The sequence below is a fragment of the Engraulis encrasicolus genome, chromosome 5 (genome assembly GCF_034702125.1).
Source record: "Engraulis encrasicolus isolate BLACKSEA-1 chromosome 5, IST_EnEncr_1.0, whole genome shotgun sequence".
Classification (NCBI taxonomy): Eukaryota; Metazoa; Chordata; class Actinopteri; order Clupeiformes; family Engraulidae; genus Engraulis; species Engraulis encrasicolus.
This window is the reverse complement of record NC_085861.1, coordinates 13742343-13764227: the sequence shown is the minus strand read 5'-3', so window position 1 is coordinate 13764227 and position 21885 is coordinate 13742343. Positions and strand designations below refer to the sequence as shown.

At 42.8% G+C, this 21885-nt stretch overlaps 1 protein-coding gene across 1 annotated transcript in view; it reads right to left on the bottom strand.

Moving 5' to 3' along the window:
• Positions 1–5893: 5893 nt before the first annotated feature.
• The window catches only part of LOC134448801 (plectin-like), a 162306-nt gene continuing 146314 nt past the window's right edge, over positions 5894–21885 (bottom strand). The window contains exons 63-77 of the mRNA XM_063198459.1: positions 20459–20628; positions 19314–19473; positions 18146–18340; positions 17152–17277; positions 16397–16540; positions 15657–15845; positions 14089–14203; positions 13336–13502; positions 12636–12798; positions 11616–11770; positions 10832–10906; positions 10317–10434; positions 8916–9076; positions 6713–6833; positions 5894–5934 (exon numbers count right to left, since the gene is read on the bottom strand). Of these exons, the coding sequence (XP_063054529.1) occupies positions 5909–5934; positions 6713–6833; positions 8916–9076; positions 10317–10434; positions 10832–10906; positions 11616–11770; positions 12636–12798; positions 13336–13502; positions 14089–14203; positions 15657–15845; positions 16397–16540; positions 17152–17277; positions 18146–18340; positions 19314–19473; positions 20459–20628 (2085 nt within the window). The 3' untranslated portion in view covers positions 5894–5908. The remainder of the gene's footprint in view (positions 5935–6712; positions 6834–8915; positions 9077–10316; positions 10435–10831; positions 10907–11615; positions 11771–12635; positions 12799–13335; positions 13503–14088; positions 14204–15656; positions 15846–16396; positions 16541–17151; positions 17278–18145; positions 18341–19313; positions 19474–20458; positions 20629–21885) is intronic.

Sequence of the window (21885 nt, the reverse complement as noted above, 5' to 3'; positions counted from 1 at the left end):
AAGACTTCTGAGAAAGCTGCTGTAGTCACGCCCCAGGGCTGCCTGCATTCTTCACCAGCGTTTCATAGTTGGATGATTAAACAAAGACACCTTGATAAATAGAGCAACATCTTGTTAACTGAATTCATACTGAAAACTAAAATGCACTCTGAGAGTGCAGACCTCCGACAAGGAAGCTGTTTGATAGAACATTTGACTATGTTACACCCTATTTTTATTTTAAGTCTCTCTGCCTTCTTTTTGTTGAGTTGGAAACTGGAATATCAAGATTTCAGTTAGGGCGTCTAGATTTATAGGCCAGTAATGTTGAAGAATCTTTTTAAAATTCCTGGTTCCGGTTCGTGATCCGGATCACCACCAGAATTTAATTACTTGTTCCTTGGGTCATTACCAACAACTCCACAAGTTTCCTCCAAATCCGTTGATAAATTTTTTGACAAACAAACGCAATTGAAAACATTATCTCCTTGGTGGAGGTAAATATTCAGAAGGGCTGTTTGAGGACTAAAAGAAAAGGCCCATCATTACAGCTTGGTAGGAGAGAGGTTCAACTAGAGCACAATGACTACAAACAATGTCAATTTAGAAAACTTTGTTCCCCTTTTTGGTGTTTTGTCTGGTGTGGACTAAATAGACATAATATCTGGTGATTCAGAATTGGCTGTTGGCTGTAAATTGCAGCTGCTTATTTCACACAGTAGCTCTATCAATGTCAAGGACCTAAATAGCAGAGTAAAGACATATAAACAGATGGCTGTGAAGACTTTTGTTCATTCTGATGTCAAAGTCACGTTTATCACAAATATTTATTGTAAGTAAAGTAAAGTAAAGTAAATAAAGTAAAGTAATTAGGTGTAGTACTTGCTGCTTGAAGATGAAAAAAACTATAGCCGATCTGAATGAAAGGAGTCTCAATTAGGACTCACCCACTCCCTATCTCACTCCAAGGCACCCAACCCCATACTGCTCCAGGGACTGTAACCAATGCCCTGCACTTAAAATAAATGTAAGTCACTTTGGATAAAAGTGTCAGCTAAGTGTAATATAATGTAATGTAGACCAGTAAACCAGACCAATGGTGGGTTTAACACTTGTAAGGTGTTCGGATCATATTGACCCGTTCCCAGATTTTGTCTTGAGAAAAATAGTATCAGTTATTAATCTTTCATACTGAGATTCAATGGCTTTGGCTCATTTTCAGTGAGGAACATGAATCTGAAAGAAATAGTGATCCCCCTTGCTCACCCCCCTGCACATTTATATTACACAGGAAGTGTTCCCGGGTATTTTGACCTGTATCACTTTGTGGGGTTCATACCTCAATATCTTTTAAACTCTCTGGTTCAATAGTGATCACAGGTTGAGTAGACAAGGCAGAGGGTGAATTATGTGGGAAAAGGAGTGCAGATATTGTTCGGTCCTTTGTTGTGCATCAATGTTTCAACCTCACGTGAGAAGAACGCGTGTGGTTCAATCCAAGAGCTTGGAATGAGTTTACTCACTTTCTTCACTGTCTCTTTATCTTTCACTCTCAAAAACATACACAGAAATTCACAGACAGGGTGAAGGGAACATAAGGGTGAATATGAGTTATGATTTTTTCCCCTTATAAAATTATTTTTCTATATGTCCAGGTCAAATTGACGTAATTAATGTAACAAAAACACAAACACCTTACAAAGGTCCACACATGATACACTAATACATGTACATACAACTGTCTGTAAAACTGACCCATACGGTTAACACTGTATTGTAAGGGGTCATTGTTACAGTGTAATTGCCTCATTAGATACAGTGCTGTAACTGGTGTGATAACATGTAATTAGTTGTATAATTATGTAAGTGTAAATGTACAAATGTTTGTGTAATTAATGCCTGTAATTACAGTGGGAAAACACATCTTTTTTATAGTGCTCTACATGGTACTCAAATACGCCTAGTATTATTGTCATTGTTTTTATTAATATAGGCCTGATAATTGTTGCTTGTTAGAATTATTATTGTATATTGTGCAAAATCAATCAATTCTTAGGCATGTATTCACAAATGTCTTGTTAACTGTAAAAGGCCTATATTACAGATACACTCCTAATAAGACCTTATAGGCCCTTAACAAGTGTTATAAGTCACTTAGCCTATTCATACAGTAGCAAGTCATGTATTTATGGCTAACATGTGAACCTCTATTCTAAAGTCAATAGTGTGTGTACAGTCCATTTTTTAAAATAAATATTGAGTTTTGCCCGTAACTTCATTCCAGACTTTGACTTTGGCCCTTGGTCAATTTGAGATTGACACCCCTACCCTAATATGTCAGTATAACGCATGCCTTACATCTCCAACCCACCCGATGCTGCATTATTTGATCCAACGCCTACTGCAACTGGCCCTGAGAAATGTGCATGTGACCCAGACCAAAGCAGTGGCCAAACACAAAGATACTTTTGTCAATTGACCTTGGGGGACAGCTGCTTTCTCAAGCCATAATGTCAAATGTGTAGTCAGCAAAAAACGTTTAAAAAAAAAAACCCACACATTTTGACCTCCTGGAGTCCTACTTATCTCTTTATCACCCTCCAGGGTAACACTTTTGTCTTCTATTTCACAGTGTCCTTCGGTTAACTTTCATCCATTGCAGACGGTGATCTATTTTGTCAATTAAAAACGGTCCTAGAACAGATTCAAAGGATCTTTGCGTCCACATTTAAGTTCACACAAATTTGGTGTCAGTAAGAATATTTTACACAAATTCTACACTTCCACCATCCAAAGTGTTCTACAGTATGGAGGTGTAGTCTGGTTCTACGGCCTCTCAGTCCAATTGAAAAACAAAATACTCAGACTGCTGAACATTTGCTCCAAACTGGTAGGCCACACCCTGGAGGGACATGTCTTGGAAAGTTGCAAGGAACATACTCTCAGAATGGCAGACAAGATTGTTCTGGACCCTTTGCATGTGCTACACCAGGAGTATGAGCTTCTTCCTTCTGGAAGACGTTTCAGAATGCCCCGCTGTCAAAAAATTAAATACAAGCATTCTTTTCTCCCTCATTCTATAGCGTTGCTTAATAAAAGGGGAGAACAGTAGACAATTTTGTAGTAAATTAATTTTAGTAACTTAATTTTTATTGGATTGTGCTGCCCTAACAGCTTATGGACCTAGACGACTAGATTCTAAAAGCCATGTTGTGTTTTATGTGTCTTTAATGTGCATTTACATGTGGATTGTGGAGAAGTGTCATGCAAGACAAATTTCTGTACAAACAGAAAATAAAAGTTTATCTTATCTTATCTTAAACTGTTGTACTCTCATGGTATCACAATCCAGTCACAAAGAAAGAAAGAAAGAAAGAAAGAAAGAAAGAAAGAAAGAAAGAAAGAAAGAAAGAAAGAAAGAAAGAAAGAAAGAAAGAAAGAAAGAAAGAAAGAAAGAAAGAAAGAAATCACACCAGATCATGTTATATCCAGTGTTATACAGTATATATATATAAAAAGATTTATTTTACAAGGAACACACAATTAGTAACACTCCTCTAGGATCACTTTAAAACAGATAAACAATCAAAAGTTCAACAGTAATATTTACATGTACAGTACAGAGATATACGTAGAGTGCATAGCAGACGGTGTATTTGTATTGTAGTGTGGTATTTGGAACTTACTTCTACTGGACTCCAACATTCATGGAGTGACTGACATTATGTCTTCACTGTGAACAGTCAGATGACAAAACATCAGTGTATGTGGTTCATTTCTCTTGCTCCACATGATATGGCTACAACACAGAGAAAAGACAGTCTGCTGTACTATTCACTCTGACCTGATCTAGACACAACCCCAACTGAGACACAGTTGTCATACTATCACTCAATCATACTATCTCACTCTCTCACTGTAATGCATGTACCGTACAGCAGTTAACAGTTCATTTTAAGGCAGGTTTGAACAACATCATCTTTTATTTACTGTAAGTATAGTGTACTGTCGATATATTTAGAGGATAGGTTTGCATTTGTGGTGTGTTTGATTTTGGTTTCAGAAGGCAGGTAGAAAGTGTGTTCTATTCTAAAAGCTTTTTGTTTTTGTTGATTTCTGAGGAAAAGTGTCCACACCTATGTGAATGTGACCCGCAGAGCTGTTCTGTTGCACTTTATCAACTAATATTTTCCATTCCCAAGCATCATCTTTTCCACTGCGGTGCAGCGATGGTGCATGTGTGTGCGCATATGTGTTTGTGTGTGTGTGTGTGTGTGTGTGTGTGTGTGTGTGTGTGTGTGTGTGTGTGTGTGTGTGTGTGTGTGTGTGTGTGTGTGTGTGTGTGTGTGTGTGTGTGTGTGTGTGTGTGTGTGTGTGTGTGTGTGTGTGTGTGTGTGTGTGTGTGTGTGTGTGTGTGTGTGTGTGTGTGTGTGTGTGTGCACTATGTGTTGAAGAAAAGATGAAATCTGTAACTGAAAATGCACTTCTGAGGAAAGTGAAGTAGGCAGAAGGGAAATTGCAAAAGTCTAAAGTTCATTTAAGGAAGCACTCATCCAATGCAGTCAGTGGCATTGCAGGAAAAAACGTTTTCAAAGATCTTCGAATTGTGAAATTGTGAAATTGTCAAGGTCCAAAGACATTTACACAAACAAAATGACAAGGACATAAACAAACCTGAGGAAGTTCTACAAAAAAGAGTAAAGATCCACTTCAGTCATAAGAATCACTTTCACTGTCAACATCATCAAAATGTTTGCTATAAACACGACTTACATACAAACCAAATACACCAGTGTAGCAATGTTCATGGTAATTCAAGCTTTTGATACAACACACAGGCAGTCAGTGGGCCTTAATCCAGTTTCACTTGTAAGCATCGCCACTGTCTCGACATAGCCCATCAACTCTTTTATTCACAAAGGGACAGGACAATTATCACATAATCTTTGCTGTTGCACAACTGACACACACAGGCACACAGACACCCATGGAGAGAGATGACGGGAGTGATGGGGAGGAGAAGTGAAGTGGAGAGGAGAGGAGAGGAGAGGAGAGGAGAGGAGAGGAGAGGAGAGGACTGGAGAGGAGAGGAGAGGACTGGAGAGGAGAGGAGAGGAGAGGAGAGGAGAGGAGAGATGGAGAGACAGAGATCTGGAGGAGGACGACAAGCTTAGGTAACCTGTGGTGTTTATAAAAACCACAGGGGAGGGCTAGGTTTTGAGGCGTCTTGAGGGGGGCTGAGACTTGAGATGTCGAATTCATTCAAATATTTACCCTCGCTGCGGGAGAGCTTGCGAGAGAGGAAACCAGGCTGGCTGTCCTCAACACAGATCTGATGTCAAAAATCACGCTACATAATCTACAGTGTGGTTTAGACCCGTTACGGTAGGCGACATGCGACAAGTTAACCCATGCAAATACATTCCACTAAAGACCCATTACACCTCCCCAGGATACTGTGTCGCCCACCGCTGGAGAGCAGTTTCTGGGACAACACCACACACACACACCACACGCCCGCAGCTGACAGGGGAGATGTTCTGATCCACCAGTTCCAGTTCCAGTTCTAGTTCCAAGCAAAACGCCAGGCAGATGGTGAGGAACCGCGGCCAGGCCCGTGGCCGTGAGAAAAGAAAACGAAAAAAAAATTAAATCCAAACTGCCGCAGCTCAACGTGCCTGAGTCCACTGACTGCATGTCTGCGGTTGGATCTCTTGGTGGAGGTTGAGGTTCATAGCGAGCACTGACGAAAAAAAAAAAGTGTTGGCTCCAGCGGGCCGTCATGGAGGCCCTTATTTCCCTTTTGGTCTCTTGGATCTGGGGAAGAGAAGGAGCCCACGGCTGGCTGTGTGGCCAGAACTGTGTGTGGTGCTCTCTCGTCTCGTGGTCACTATGCTGCTAGTGCCTGTGGTGAAGGCACATGATGGCTTCATGTTGGAGCTCTCTCAGCTTCATCTGAAAGGCAACATGTATAAAATATACAGTTTCCTGTCACAAATATATCTAATGCAACTGCTCATATTCATATTTAGTACAAACAAATCTTTCTATTTTAGTTTCCCTTGTTTTCCCCTCTTTTGAGATCAAACATGTTATATAACTGGGTGGTAGAGTGTTATTAAGATGAGTAAGTTGTCTGTAGAGATTTCAGTGGGTGTTACAAAAATGTAAACTAATCCTATATAAACCCAAGTGTGTGACATCATAACTTCCAGGAGAAGTGTAGTTATTAGAGTCTAAATGGACTGAAATATGCAGTCATCACCTTAACCGAGAAAGAGAAAAGGAAAACAAAACATTACAGCCGTGGCTTACAGTTACATTTACCAAATTCGAATGGAAGAAGATATCCAAATGGCATACATTTGTGGAACAGAAAACAGAATCAGAATTCCAGAACAGAATATTCAGCAGCCAGGCTCAGGGTTCTGGAATCAGTTCAGATTCCATCTGACGTACAGTCAGAGAGAGTAGAGAGAGAGAGGTTCCATTGGCCCATTGTTTCCGGGTTCTATTATTGCAAGGGGGAGGGGGGAGAAATCCCCCTTTAGGCAGACCTAGGCAGACCTAAGGACTGTTCTATTCAATGCTAGGAGCATTATGACACGCTCCTTTAGGCAGACCGGAACCTGGTCATGTTAGGTGCCCATAGCAACCTATTACATTGGCATATCTCTATATACTTAAAGAATCTCTGGTACAGTAGATCCCCTCTGACTGACGGGACACCAACCTGAGGGTGAGAGTGAGTCATCGTCTCCTGCGGTGGGGAATGACATGTCTGATCCCAGAGCAGCGATGGAGCTCCTGGGTCGAACGCAGCGATCGCCAGAGAAACTCCTCCTCAGCAGGGTCTGGGAAAGGCAGAAAACACATGCTACTCATGAGGACTTTGACTACACGCACGCACATACGCACACACACACACTCTCTCTCTCTCTCTCTCTCTCTCTCTCTCTCTCTCTCTACACACACACGCACATGCACACACACACACACACGCACACACACACACACACACACACACACACACACACATACTGTACACACACACACACACACACACACACACACACACACACACACACACACACACACATACACACACACACACACACACACACATACACACGCCATGAGAGCTACAGCAAAAAAAAAACAAAAAAAACGCCATGATGGGTCAGTCTGATGTGAGAGAAGGAGCCATAAGTCTTGACGTGTCGTGAGGAGGCAAGGAAGGCGGTGGAAAACCGTGACAGTCCGAGACACCTTTACTGTCTCCCAGGGTGACGCGTGACAGGGAAACACATGAAGTGGAAAACGACCTCTCCTGCCCGAGGTCTGGCTGATTCATCGCAGTACCACAACAAGACAAATGTCAAGTCCATAAAACAATGTTTCCCTCCAAACTGCAGCGTGGAGAGTTTTTGCCAAGGACAATTATCTGTGAGGAGGAGATACAGACAAGGTCCCTCAACATCTACCAAGAGAACTACTGCCGGTAATTAGGCTAAGGCCCCTGGTTGATACAAATTATTATGGAAATGGCTCGGCACAATTATGCATAATGTTCAGTACAGTATGTGTGTACATGAGTTGCATATAAAAACAGACAATTACAGACCTAAATAAAGCCCAGGTGAAACAACAGTTGAAGTTCAGAGAGAGATAGAGAGAGAGGTTAAGATTTGCATGTGTTTTACAACAGCATCAGAGTTTGGAGAGAGGAGTGGTGTTGCTGGTGATGGTTCATCCTACATGCAGTACTCTGTATTTCTTTCCCCAAACTTTGTATGGTCACCTCATGTCACATCCATAGTAAAAAAGGCTAAGCAGCATCTGTACCACCTCAGGAGGCTAAGAAAGTTCAAAGTTCCATCAACGTTCCTCTATATTAAAAAAAAGTCCTTCTATACTCCCACAATTTGAATCAGTGATTGCTGGAAACATAAAAACGTGGTATGGCAACTGCACCGCTCATGACAAGGTAATCCTGTAGAGTAGTGCACTCTGCAGAAAAACAAATCACTGGGACCATCCTTCCAGGGCTGCAAGACATATATTCAAGAAGAGCAAACAGGAGGATGAAGGATACCTTCCATCCCAGCAATTCCATGTTTGAAAAGGGAAATGAATAGGTTAAATGAAATGCAAGACAGGGAGATTGTGCTAGAGTTTCTTCCCTCAAGCCATCCTCTTTTCAATTTCCTAGGATATATTTCTGTTTTATTATTCTCATTCTTCCCCTTCATTTCATATTCTTTATTTATTACTCTACACAGCAGAGATCAGTTGCAACCTTCATTTCACTGCCATCTGTGCCAGCACAAATAAAGATCTTGTATTTTGTATCTTTGTACGCTCTCTATGCATTTTGTATGCTTCTTGTGTGTTGTAGATCAAAGCATCTGCTTAAAGTACTGTAATGTTGGGAGTACTGGCAGCGTTTTGCGTCTTTATTTATGATAGGAGAGTCGAGAGTAAAACACGAGGAGAGATGTAGAGAGAGATGTGGCAGGGTTGGGACATGACCCAGGCCGGAATCATCACTAAGACTTTTTTGTATTTTTTTAGGCTCAATGTTCCCTCCGCCCAAAAGCTCCACTTGGACTGTGAGGAGGGACAGGATGCTAAGCAGGCTACCAAGTGAGCACATTTTTGGAGAGATAGCAGTTTCCAACAATCAGAAGTTTAAGAGCGCTCAGCCAGGGGTGCGCAACCAGGGATTGTTCATGAACGGGATTGGGAAACCCATGTATAATACAACAAACTCACCTCTGTTGGAGCAATTGACCTAAAAAGAATTTTAGACTTTGTGATGTGGGACCAATGGGCTGTGGGACCATTTGGCAGTGGGACCATAGGGCTGACCCTGTCCCAATGGGCATACAAGATATCTGGAGGGCTAAGTGCACTGTGCCACAGCGCCGCCTGACCTTGCGTGTGAGGGGGCTGCTGGGAGCTGACGCACTGCTGTAGAGGCTGAGGCTGGAGTTGGAGCGGCTCACGGTTAGCCCTTTCTGCCGCAGGCCCGACGTGTCAAACGAGTCTGGGGACAGGTACTTCTCTTTGATTTTCAGGTTGGTACGCCCTTTCACTGTGGAGTGGAGACAATAGAACACAATGACTGTGCAATCTCATGCATTGCCCATTCCCATACACAACAAAAGATTCTTCTTTCTAAGCATAATGTATGTAATGTGTAATGTTGATTCGCATTTTTAAGACATAATTGTAGGTTTGGGAATTCGAGTTTGGGTAACTGACCTAACGTAAATTAACTTAGCTTATTATATGGTTGTGACGTCATCTGTCGAATGCTCCATTCATTTCAACGGGGCTCCCCAACGTTCGGACGTCTGTTATTTTTCGATAACGGACGGGTTGGTCTATAACAGACCGCTGTCAATGGCAACAAGACTTTTCACTGCTAAAGCGACTTTTCAACAAGACTCTAATCAGCTGCTGTGATAGACAGCACCCGTTGTCCTGGCTACCGCTGTCAATGGCAACAAGACGTTCACTGCTAAAGCCACTGGCTTGTATACAAGTCAGTGGCTAAAGCGAATGTTTCATATCACTCCGCAGGGGGTCCGGTCTTTTGTCACTCTAATCAGCTGCTGCGATAGACAACACCTGTTGTCCTGGCTAGCCTACCTAGCTGTTGCCTAGCGGTGTTCCACAACGGCACTGTTTTGTTTTGCGCAGCAACAATCTTAACATTAAATAGGTCTAAAGAAATGTCCCCGCATGTGTGAATCATTTAAGTATATCCATATAATAAGCGGGTTAACTTTCGGCGAGTCGGTCGCTTTGTGGAATAGCAGCACTTCAGAGAGAACAAGACCCCTCCGCTCCGCGTCGGGGTCTAAAGATTCTCTCTGTCGTGCTGCTATTCCACGGTAGCGACCTTCTCGCCGAACGTTAACCCTTACATAATTGGTTGAGTTTTCATACAGTACATGAAATCTAATAAATCACATACAGTAGCTTTACTCACTAACATCTCTACCATAAAAACATCTATACAGATCAATGATATGCCTGCACTTCTGTCCTCAAATCAGATGATGTTGCACTGTCGTACCAGTATGCAACAGCGGATGAGTCATACAGTATGCAGACTGTGGTGATTGTAATTGACACATACTGGTCACTCCATCTTGTTGAGGAAGGAAGTGGTGCAACATTGGCTACATTTACCTACATGATGTTTTCAATTCAGAATTCTGAAGTGTTTACATGATGTTTTCAAAGCGGAATTAAGCTTTATTCACTTAAATGTCTCATGTAAACGTGGTCATTGTGATTCTGATCGTCTGTGACCTACTATATACCTCTGCAAGGGTCATTCTTCACAAGGAACTCATCCAGAGCGGTCCATCCTCCACCTACTCGAACCATCAGGGTGCTGCGCAGAATACGCACCATTCGCAACTGCTGAGAGTCTCCAAACTACAGTACAGAGAGAGAGAGAGAGAGAGAGAGAGAGAGAGAGAGAGAGAGAGAGAGAGAGAGAGAGAGACAGAGAGAGAGAAAGAGAAAGAGAGAGAGAGCAAGAGAGAGATAGAGATAGAGACAAAGGGAGGGAGGGAGGAAATGTAACAACAATGAGAATCAATCAGCACGTCATTTCGAAGACAATAGTTCTTTTTTAGACCCTGTTTACATGTATATGGATACTTTTGTAAACATATTCGTTACGGCCTTTTATTATTTGAGTTTTCTAAAATGCACCTGTCACAATGATATTTTTTTCTAAATCCACATGCCGTGTAAATGGGATCAAAATATGTAAACAGTTAGAAAAATATCTGCATGCGTACGTGTAACCAAGGCCCATGTCACTTACCCTGTAGCGATTGGCACTGATCTGTTCCACCTGGAACCTCTTAGGACAGTTACACTGGGACACCTGGCGGCTCACCTGGACACAGGACACAGATGTCTCAGTGGCCTCGTTCACATGATACATTCAATTCAGAACTCTAACATTCTAACTAACATTTAATTCCAAATAAAGCTCAATTCCGCTTTCAAAACGCTTTTGTAAACGGTTCCCAAATCAGAATTAAGTTTATTCAGAATTAACACTATCATGGACACATAACCAATGTGTATAAAGCTTAGTATCAATATATGTTCTTTATTTACATGGCCAAGAAGTGGGCCGCTGTATCAGATTGGCTACTGATAGTATCTAGGTTTACTAATAATTCATATTTAAGACCAGTTTCAGTGCAATAGTTGAAATTCAGAAATGCAAGGCTTATTAACTTGAGAGAGGGGGAGAGGAGACCATTAGGTTCAAAGGCCTATCCACAGGCCTCCTCACCCCCTCTCCCTGAATAGGTGTTAACAGGTACAGGTACAGACAAAGAAGAAGCAGAACAAAGCCAGTGGCTGACCTCCACAGGAAATGAGGTCACATTGAATGATGTCACATACAATGATAGTTTTAGCCAATAGCAATCAGCACCAGTGATTCATAACTATCCCCTGGAGGCTTATTGGGAAATTAACCTTTATTGCATCCTACAAACTAAGAGAGAGTTGTTCCTTCAAGGATAAAACAATGCATGGACATCAACATGTAATGTATCAGATTCCAATATTCAGATTCCTTCACTACCAACCTCTTCATTGATTTGGTCCGCATCTAGCGGCCTCCGGTATGGATCCCTGCTTGGGTGTAGCGCGCTCACAAACTCATAGTAGTCGATGTAGCCATCGTTATTCAGGTCGAAGATGTTGGCAACTGCGTTCATTTCCAGCACGTTGGTGGGGAATTCTGGATAAATAGTAAGAGAGATTCATTCCTGCTTATGCTTTATATATCACACAGAAAACTTATAGGAATCTTGGCCTGATCAATGCAACCTACCTTTGAATTAGCTAATAGCGTACAGTATGTTTTATAGTTTATGGATAAGGAGCGGAGCTTTTGCAAGAACTTTAGAACTAGTACTTTCCGCAGTTGAATCTATAATAGGATAATCCCATCAGTCAATGAGAAAACACCATTATATGCATGTGAATTTAGATTTCATGTACTGTATGTTGTGTTGTGATTTCATGTACGTGTGTCATGTATATTGCATTTTAGTAACTACAGCTACTGTGACTACAATAAAGTAGAAGTAGAAAAGTCAACATGTGTCATAGATGACACCAATATGCCATTTAGCAAGATTCCAGCAACATGGTCTGTGGAACGCCACCAGGGCATGATGTGAAGCTCCGTTTTCTTAGTGCCATTTTGAAACATCCAAGACAATAGAATCCTTTCACACATCCTTTGAGTCCATTGACCTCATTCAACAGATAACATCATCTGTGAAAAGACTACTACTACTGTCTATCTAAGGTACAATAATGCTACTTTTGTTGTTGATGTAGGAGATGAGGAAGTGGTTGTAGTTGTTTTTTTCCCATTTTTCAAATGACAATGGTGCCCAAGAGAAAACAACACCAACTACAGTATCCTTAGCCCATCCCCATGTGTAAACCATTGATATTCATATGTCAACCTCAGAGGCAGGAACACATGTTTCTTCAGTTCTCCAAAGGGGAAGGGGGATGGTCCCTCTAGTTCTCCAAGGGGAAAAGGGAAGGGATCTTCTTAAATCACACAATGGAAATTAGGGAATGCTCACTGGAGGAGAGGACGCTGTCGACGAACTCCTTCTGGGAGATTCTGCCGTCCTGATCCCTGTCAATGCCCCGGAAGACGTCCAGAATACGAGACTTCATGTGGCTTATCCACTGGATGTATCGCTTGCGCCAGACATTGAAGTCAAAGTTCGCAAACTCCTCCAACTGATTTGAGAACAAAATGTTTGAGAAAATACATCAGTCAGTATAACGACGTACTCTGAGAGTATCAGAGGATAAGGATACAACAAGAACGTGTTTATCATTACTAAAATTAGAGAAAAAATAAATCTAACATGTCATAAAATTGAATATGAATAGCGAAATATAATTAGATATATTATTAATATTAAATAAATAATGAACTGGAGTCAGACTCAACTTTTTACAGTGAATGGCACAGAATGACATATTGGGAAGTGACCCTTGTAACATACTGTAAACTGGGGTAGTGCATAACACTAGTCCCCTACTGTGTGATACATATGACTAGATCCGTCGACGGGGGGAGAAAGGGGGATGTTGTCCCGGGCCCAGGGAGATAGGGGGCCTAGAATTGGTTCCCCATTACATTGTATATGTATTGGGTAGGGGGCCCTTTCAGATGACTTTGTCCTGGGCCCAGCAAAAGCTGTCAGCGGCCCTGCATATCACATAAGAAGATACTTGATGAGCAGATCTGGGCAGGGCTGGGCAGGGCACCTCTCTGAGTCTCTGCTGGTGCTCCTCTAGCTTGCGTTGCCTGGTGTGTGCGAGCAGCCAGAGCTGTCTCCAGCAGCTGACCAGCTGACACAGATGAGGGGTGTGAGGCTCTAGGTTTTCCAATGGCAACACAATGGAGGGCTGTGGTTTCAGTGTGCCTCTTTTCCCTGTAAAAACAGTACAGAGAGGGAGAGTGAGAGAAAGCAAGAGAGCAATAGAGAGAGAGAGAGAGAACAAGAGAGAACAAGAGAGAGAGAGAGAGAGAGAGAGAGAGAGAGAGAGAGAGAGAGAGAGAGAGAGAGAGAGAGAGAGAGAGAGAGAGAGAGAGAGAGAGAGAAGGAGATTGAATGAAAAGGTGATGTTTGGAAATTAAGATGTTATCTTGTTTTTTTCTTTCTTTCAAGTAACAGTTTCTGTCCAGAAGTTACAGCTTGGATATAAACTTGTAATAAATGAAACCTCAAATGAGCTGACACATCAGAAGTCAAGGACAATATCAGATACATACAGTAAGAGCTGGATGTGAGCAGTGTTGTCAGATTCGGCGGTTACCCGCCCAATTGGGCTGCTTGTACTGGCCGTTTGCGGGTAAAAAACGGGAAAAAAATTCTGCAGTTTTAAGCCCATAGAAATCAATGCAATTTGTTGCAATTGGGCGGAATTTAGGGTATTTTGGCGTTTTTTGAGAACCTTTGGGGCAGGATTTGATCAGACAAATCTGGCAACACTGGATGTGAGAGCTGTGCCACTCACTGGTGGGCGTCTTGCGAGGGGAGGAGGCTGGCTGCTTGGGAATGTGCTTCTGTTTGCAGGACCGTGTCGCATTCTCCACTTCTGGAGACTTACGAGTCAACTCCTCCATGAAAGCCTACACAGCAGAGAGAGAGAGAGAGAGAGAGAGAGAGAGAGAGAGAGAGAGAGAGAGAGAGAGGGGAAGAAAGAGATAGAGTGAGACTGAGTGAGAGAGAGAGAGAGAGAGAGAAAGAGAAAGAGAAAGAGAGAGAGAGAGAGAGAGAGAGAGAGAGAGAGAGAGAGAGAGAGAGAGAGAGAGTCTTCAGATTAACAGTTCCCATATTTAAACCCATTCACTGGGACATGTACTGTTACGCTACAATGAGGGCATTAAGCCAACCTCACGGCATGTGACTACACTAAAAAGCTTAGATTTTTTTGTGCTGGGGTGTTATTCTGAATATCCGTCAACGTGTTCAGCATTTCTCACAGTGCATTATTCTCCTGGGTCAGGGAGGTGGTGTTTCACAGTGTGGTTGCTGCAAAATTCATAGAGTTGAGTTAACTCTGTTTGATTATGTTTCTCTGTTTGATAATTAATGTCTGTCAGCATTGCATGACAATTATCATTGCTTGCTAAGGGTATCATCGCATTTGTGTGTTTGGTTAATAATGTCTTTAAGTACCGCATGATGTTTGTCGATGTGAGTGTCTAATCACAATTTTGGGTTCAATTACTATGGAGCAATGTGGGGTTAGGTTGGTGCCCTGCTCAAGGGCACTTCAGCCATGGATGGAGGTTTTAGCGAGAGGTCAGGTGGGATTCGAACCTACAACAACCCCAGATTAAAAGACCAACTCCCTAACTATTAGGCCTCGGCTGCCCCCACTGATTCCTAAACCTACTGTACACTGTCTTTACTCCTCAGTAGTCAGGCCACGCCCTCGTAGTGACGCAACACCTTCGGCTTTGCTTCTAGTCACGCCAGGAGCGATATACATATTGTTTCTGAGCTCCGGAAAAATCGGGAACTCCACCCACTTTTTCAATCAACTTTGAGCATCTTCAACAGCCCTTGGTAGAGGCATGTTCAAGGCAGTGACGTGGTGCCGTAAGCATAGACGTTCTATTGGGACTAAGAAAATATTTGGTATAAGCTTCGGTACAGCCTTTTCTGGCCTCGACCAGTAGCAAACCAAGGGAGGTGGGTCAACCATGCTGTTTGGGAAACGTTAATCATTATGCAAATGCTCAGACCAATTTTTTTTGCAGAAGCATCCCTTTGTGGTCGCAATAATTTTCGTACTCGGTTTCAAAAAAGCCCTCGTTTCATTTTCGTATAGCCTGAGCTCAAGTCTTCAAGAGATTTGAAAGTTAGTGATAATCAGGCAAACTCCTCGGGGGCGCTGTGGCGCAGTGCGCTAAGGCCCCCACATTTGCATGCCCACGGGTACCCCGGTTCGAGTCTGGCCGGGGTAATTTCCCAGCCCTACCCCATCTCTCTCCAACAACTGTTTCCTGTCTCCTCTCATACTGTCATAATAAAAGGTAAAAAAGTCGATGATAATCAGGCTAAACTCCTCAGTACCGCGTGTTGCATGAGGACCTCCTCCATCAGTTCCAGGTCTGCAGGTAGCGTCTCCTGGTCCCTCAGCTTGAGCGACTCCTCTGCGGAGGAGATCCAGTCCAGTAGCTGCTGCACCTCCTCCCGCTCGGCCTCCACCGCCGCCAGCCCCACCTGGATACGCTCCCCCTGCTGCTGGGCCCACGACTGGACCTGGCAACACAGGACAGCGGAGCGGGGGATAAGTTTTATTATTACGAATGGAGACATGTGAGTGAAGGCAGCGAGCATATGAGGTATGACATTGATATGAAGAGCTATTTGGCAGATTGCTATAAAAGCCGTCGGCCCATCCATCCATCCATCCATCCATCCATCCATCCATCCATCCATCCATCCATCCATCCATCCATCCATCCATCCATCCATCCATCCATCCATCCATCCATCCACCCTTCCATCCATCCATCCAATCATTCCATCCATTCATTCATTCAGTCATTAATTCATTTGATTATTAATTTGAATTTATTTGATAGTAATTGCAACTTAGTGAATGTCTTCAATAACTGTACAATAACTAACTAATCAGTAATCAGTTAAACATAGATGCTCTTTTCAAAGATGTCTGTTGCCTTTGTGTAGTGCTACTTTGTGTCTATATCCTAATCCTCGTGACTGTTCTCACCATTGTTAAATCCATATTCAAATATTTCATCATAGATGACACAATGTTATGCTAGATGACAACATGCTCTGCTCACCTCCTCAAAGCGTGTCTTGGTGACGCTGATCCATGACTTGATGGTAATGACCGAATCGGCATGGCAGGATGACAGGATGTCCTCTCCCAGCGTACGGATGCACTCTAGCGCCATCTCCTGGCAGCTCAGGGCACTCATGGACTCCTGGCGTATGAAGAACATGGGAGGAAAATGCCATTTGCAGTAAACTGATTGCAATTCAGTGTAATTAGGGTTTTAAATAATACAATTAAGTAATAAAAACTAAATAATAATAATGTATTAAATAGCATGTTACTATGGGAACAAAATGGCATTTGCAGTAAACTGATTGCAATTCAGTGTTATTGGGGTTTTACCTCAGTAATGAGTTAAATAGATACATGTTATTATATCAGATACGAATTATCAGTGGAGGACAAAGTAACACAGTTTCTTTCCAACACAGGTAACTTATCTGAGTAAAGAGTAGATCAATGTACTTGTCTTACGATAAGCTGATTCTGCACAGGTTGGGTGGAGCTTGTGGTGGGTCCTTGTTAGGTTTTTATTGTTTTTCAGTAATAACAAAGTCTATCTCAATAGCTAGGTAAAATTGAGTAAATGGTGTAACAGCTATGTAATATCATGTGCTACTGTTGTAATTACACCACGAAAGTACTTTTACTTTTACTTTGTCCACCACTGCAAATGATATGTGTAAAACAACATACTACCATTTTTCAATCATTATTATTTTTAACTGATTAGTAAGGACACAGTGAATTGATTTCTACCTTGTGTTGTTTGAAGAACTCCAGGAGAGCCTCTTCCTCCTCTGGAATGGCTCCATATTTCAGCTCTCTTTCCACATCTGCCAGTTTGTCCAGGAATGTGTGAACTTTGGTATCAAAGTCCTCTGCCTGAGAGACACAAGGATGGGCCAGACGAAAATCAATCAACATTTTCACAAAGGCTCAAAATGAATCTGAGTCTGAGAATGGAGAGTCCTTTGTTTGCATGAAACGATATGTTTCACTCCGGCCAATTAGCAGCGGGAGTATACCTGGTGATGACTTAACTTTGTGTGTTAGTTTTAAATTGTGTGCGAGGTGGGTCCTGGCCAGAGGTGGACAATGACAATTGGGTGAGGTTACAGTACTCAAATCAGTTTTGAACCTGCGACCTCTAAGCCAGGCTTCTGCCGAAGTCTGTGAGGAATCGGGAGAGAGGTTAACTGACGTTCCATGCCAAGCTGTTCTAGCTGGCCTCCGTTAGCATGAGGCCACGGCAACCCATTTTTCTACTCTAAATTCTAAATATCTTTAGACCTCCAATTAAAAGATCCTGATGGTAAAATGATATATTATATTTAGTATATTAAAATCATATTGTGTATATTTCCATTTATGTCTGCATGTATTGCACATTTTGTTAATAAAATTAAGGGGTGCCAATACTAATAGGTGACGCTATACATATCTGTATAAGGTATTGGGAGAGAGGATAACTATGAAAAACTGAAAGAAAAGTCCGCGACACCATGAAGGGCATGCTGCCCGAAACGTCACATTAAAAAAAGAGCAACGGGAGCTTGGTGTCGAGGACTTTTCTTTCAGATTTCATGGTATTTTTGCTGGTCTTGCACCCAATCTTTTTGAGACGGATGTGCGTGTTTTTCTCTCTTTAACTACAGAAAGGATAACTATGCCAAACGATGCCAAGCTTTTGTAGCTAGCTAGCATCCGTGCTCATGAAGCCACTCATCCCAGGCAGCGCATGGTGCTGTACCTGTCTGAGAGCCTCCTCCAGCCTGTCCTGCTTGGAGACGGAGAGCTTGCACACGGCCTCCCAGCGGCCCTCCAGCTCCTCCATCTGCTGCTGCAGCCAATGGGAGTCGGCCATGCTGCTGCGCATCAGGTCCCGCACGGAGCGCTTCAGGGTCCTGATGCACCCGGCTCGCTTACCCAGCTCCCTCTGGAACACCTGGACAGCACAGCACAGGAGGACGGAGAAGAGAAGAGAGGGAAAAAAGGGAAATGGACTACATTCATATAGCGCTTTTCCACTCCTTGGAACACTCAAAACGCTTTACATTGTATGCCTCACATTTACACACACATTCACACACCGGTGGCCGTGCATTCCATGCAGGATACCACCCTTCCACCGGGAACAGTTTGGGGTTAAGCATCATGCTCAAGGACACATCGATGAGGGTTGGGCAGAACGGGCTTGAACCTGCAACCTTCTGGTTGCTGAACAGACTCCAACTGAGCCACCACCGCACCAAAGATTGGACAGGCCCGTCAACAGGCCCATCTGCACAAAGAGGCTACCATCAGAAGGTAAAGGCTTATCACAGGATTATCATATTGTAATAAAAAAAAATATATTTATGCCACCAATGATTAGTAGCCTCTTACTGCAGATGGGCCTGTCGACGTGCCTGTTCATTCTTTGCTGAAAACACTCAACTACATCATATCAATATTAATAGGACATAATTGTTTTTCTTGAATCTTGGTCATTACCAAAAACCATCAAACTATAACAGAGGCTCTGTGTGAAGGGGGTTAAGACCCTCTCTATAGTTATTGACAATGACTTATTCTGTTAGTAGCGGAATCCGACGAGACAGATGCACGACATACAAAAGATGAGAATGCGATACATATATGAAGAGTTCAGATGCAAAACCCCCTAACTCCATTTCTGAAGACCTGTGCTTCTATATTTTCAGAGAACCCCGTTGTTGGTTTGGTTTACATTCATGTACTTGATAATACATATAAATAGTTATATTACATTAATACATTTAAAAATATGTAAATGTGATAGCTTTGTATTAAATAAAAATGAATTAAGATTATTTTCTGAAAAGGCACTTAGGGGGTTTTGCATCTGAACTCTTCATATATTAAATACATTATGAATACAAAATGCAACTGGGCCGCACCTTGTGCTTGTCTATGAGATTGATGACCATGTCCTTCTCTCCCCTGACAGGTAGGTCCTCAGCGAGCTGGGGCTCGGCCCTGAATAGCCAGTCATTAAGGGCCTGAAGCGCATCAGTAAACCGCCCCGAAAACAGCAGGGCCTCCTCCAACTTGTGTTGCCTGCGGGTTGTAGAGTAGATTAAAGTATAATTTATTGATCCCAGGGGGGGAATTAAGGTGTCAAGTAGCATACACACATACATAGTAAATACAAAAAGACATTACCCACAAGATATTACACACATACATTGATAAGATAAGATAAGAGATAAGATGAGCCTTTATTGTCTCTTCAAGGGAGAAATGTTTTTTGAATACGAGAATGTGAAAGTCAAGTCAAGTTTTTTTTTTCAATTGTCATCTCAGCCATACACACAGTACATAGTGATATGAGATAATGTTTCACCAAGAACAGTTGAGCATGCAGACAATACAGTATGGAAAAATGACAGATAAACTCCAGAGAGATGATGTATACGCCAGACATGCATGCACTGCACACACACAATAATAAGACACTCACCCGCTTACAAGAAGCGCAGACCACCACACACACGGACACTCGGACACGGACACACACACACACACAAACACAAACACAGGCGCGTGCGCACACCCACACACACACACACATGCGCTCTCTCTCTCTCGCACACACACACACACACACACACACAGACGCGCATGCCCTCACACACACACACACACACACACACACACACACACACACACACACACACACACACACACACACACACACACACACACACACACACACACACACACAGCGCACACACATACTGTACACAAACGCACGCACGCACGCATGCACGCACACACAAAAGCAAAGCAAAGCAATGCCAATGCGCTAGACCGGGCATGGTATGCCACTGTGGCGCGCTGTGCTGTAGCTGGTGGATATTATGAAGCAAGGAAATCAAAATATTACACATGTGATGCTTACTGTAGATAAGAGTTGTGCTACGGTACGTGATTGACATTAGAGACATTTAGTTGTGCGTAGGTGCGGTAGGTAGGTAGGTACGGTAGGTAGGTACTGTAGGTAGTTGGGATTAAGCGACCCCATCAAAGCCCTGCTCCTGACCTCTCCATAGACTTCCCGGTGATGGTGTCCCAGGCGTCCCTCAGCTCGGACACCATGTTCTCCAGGTGCTGCCGGTCCCGCAGAGTCTCCGACTTCTCCACCAGGGAGCGGCCGTTCTTCAGCGTGGCCTCGTACATGGGCCTCTTGGACCGCACTAACTTCTGGAACTCCTGCAAACAGATACAAGGATACGAGGCTTTGAAAATTCGCCCTGTCCGCAATTCAATTTGCGGTCACTAGAGGCGTCTAGATTTCTAGGCAGGGTCTCCAACTTCTCCACCAGGGAGCGGCCGTTCTTTAGCATGGCCTCTTACATGGGCCTCTTGGATCGCACCAGCTTTTGGAACTCCTGAAAACAGTTCAAGTTCAAGTTCAAGGTCAAGCTCAAGAGGTTTATTGCCATATTCAACAGTTCAAAGTTCTATGCACAGCTCCTAGGTGCTGGTAAACGCAGGAGTGTTCAATACTTCAAAGGAAAGAAGTTTACCGCATACTGTCTTGATTTTATGCTCGTTTATTTAGAGCGAACAACGTGTTTCGCCTCAATGCGTCATCAGGCTCGCTCTGGTATTGACGAGCATAAAGTCAAGAAAGTGTGCGGTAGACTTTTTTTCTTTGAAGTTTATTGCCATGTTGAAGTAGTCGATAGGAATTTTCCGTGGCATATCCCCAACATCAAATGCATACAATTGACAAGCACATAACAGCAAGGGACATACAGTAAATATAAATATACACTATGTAGACATAACAATAGACAGAATGGGTCCCATCAGTCATGAGACAACAGTTAAATTACAGATAACCCTGAGTTTCAGAGCATTAAAGGTAAAGTGCATAGGGAGTGGAAGTTATAGCAGGTTAAGATGTCTGATAGTCAGTGGGTATGTGCTGTTCTTAAATCTGGATGTGGATGTTGTAAAGCTTCTGTATCTTTTACCTGATGGGAGGAGGTTAATAAGGTGATGTGCTGGGTGTGAGGGACAGTTACAGTTACAAGGATACAAGGATACAAGGATACAAGTGTTTAGTTTGTCACATGCATATACACTAATTAGGCCTACTATGATGAAACTAACATGCAGTAACTGACCTCTTCATGTCAAGCCAAGTATTGTATGTGACGTAGTTATCATTTAGGGCAGGGGTGTCAAACTCAAATTGACTGAGGGCCAAAATCAAAACATGGAACAATGCCGCGGGCCGAACTCAACATTTATTTTTGAAAATTGGACGAAAATTATGCATACATGCACTTCATACTCATAGTTCAATTTCACACACACCCTTTCCCATCATATTTGGCAGTTCAAATGTATCTGCACATCCTGTGACACACCAAATCTCATCTTTAAGTCTTGTTACACTATACAATAATGGTGTATGTGGGCCAACTGCAATACACATTTGAAATGATCTCGCAGGCC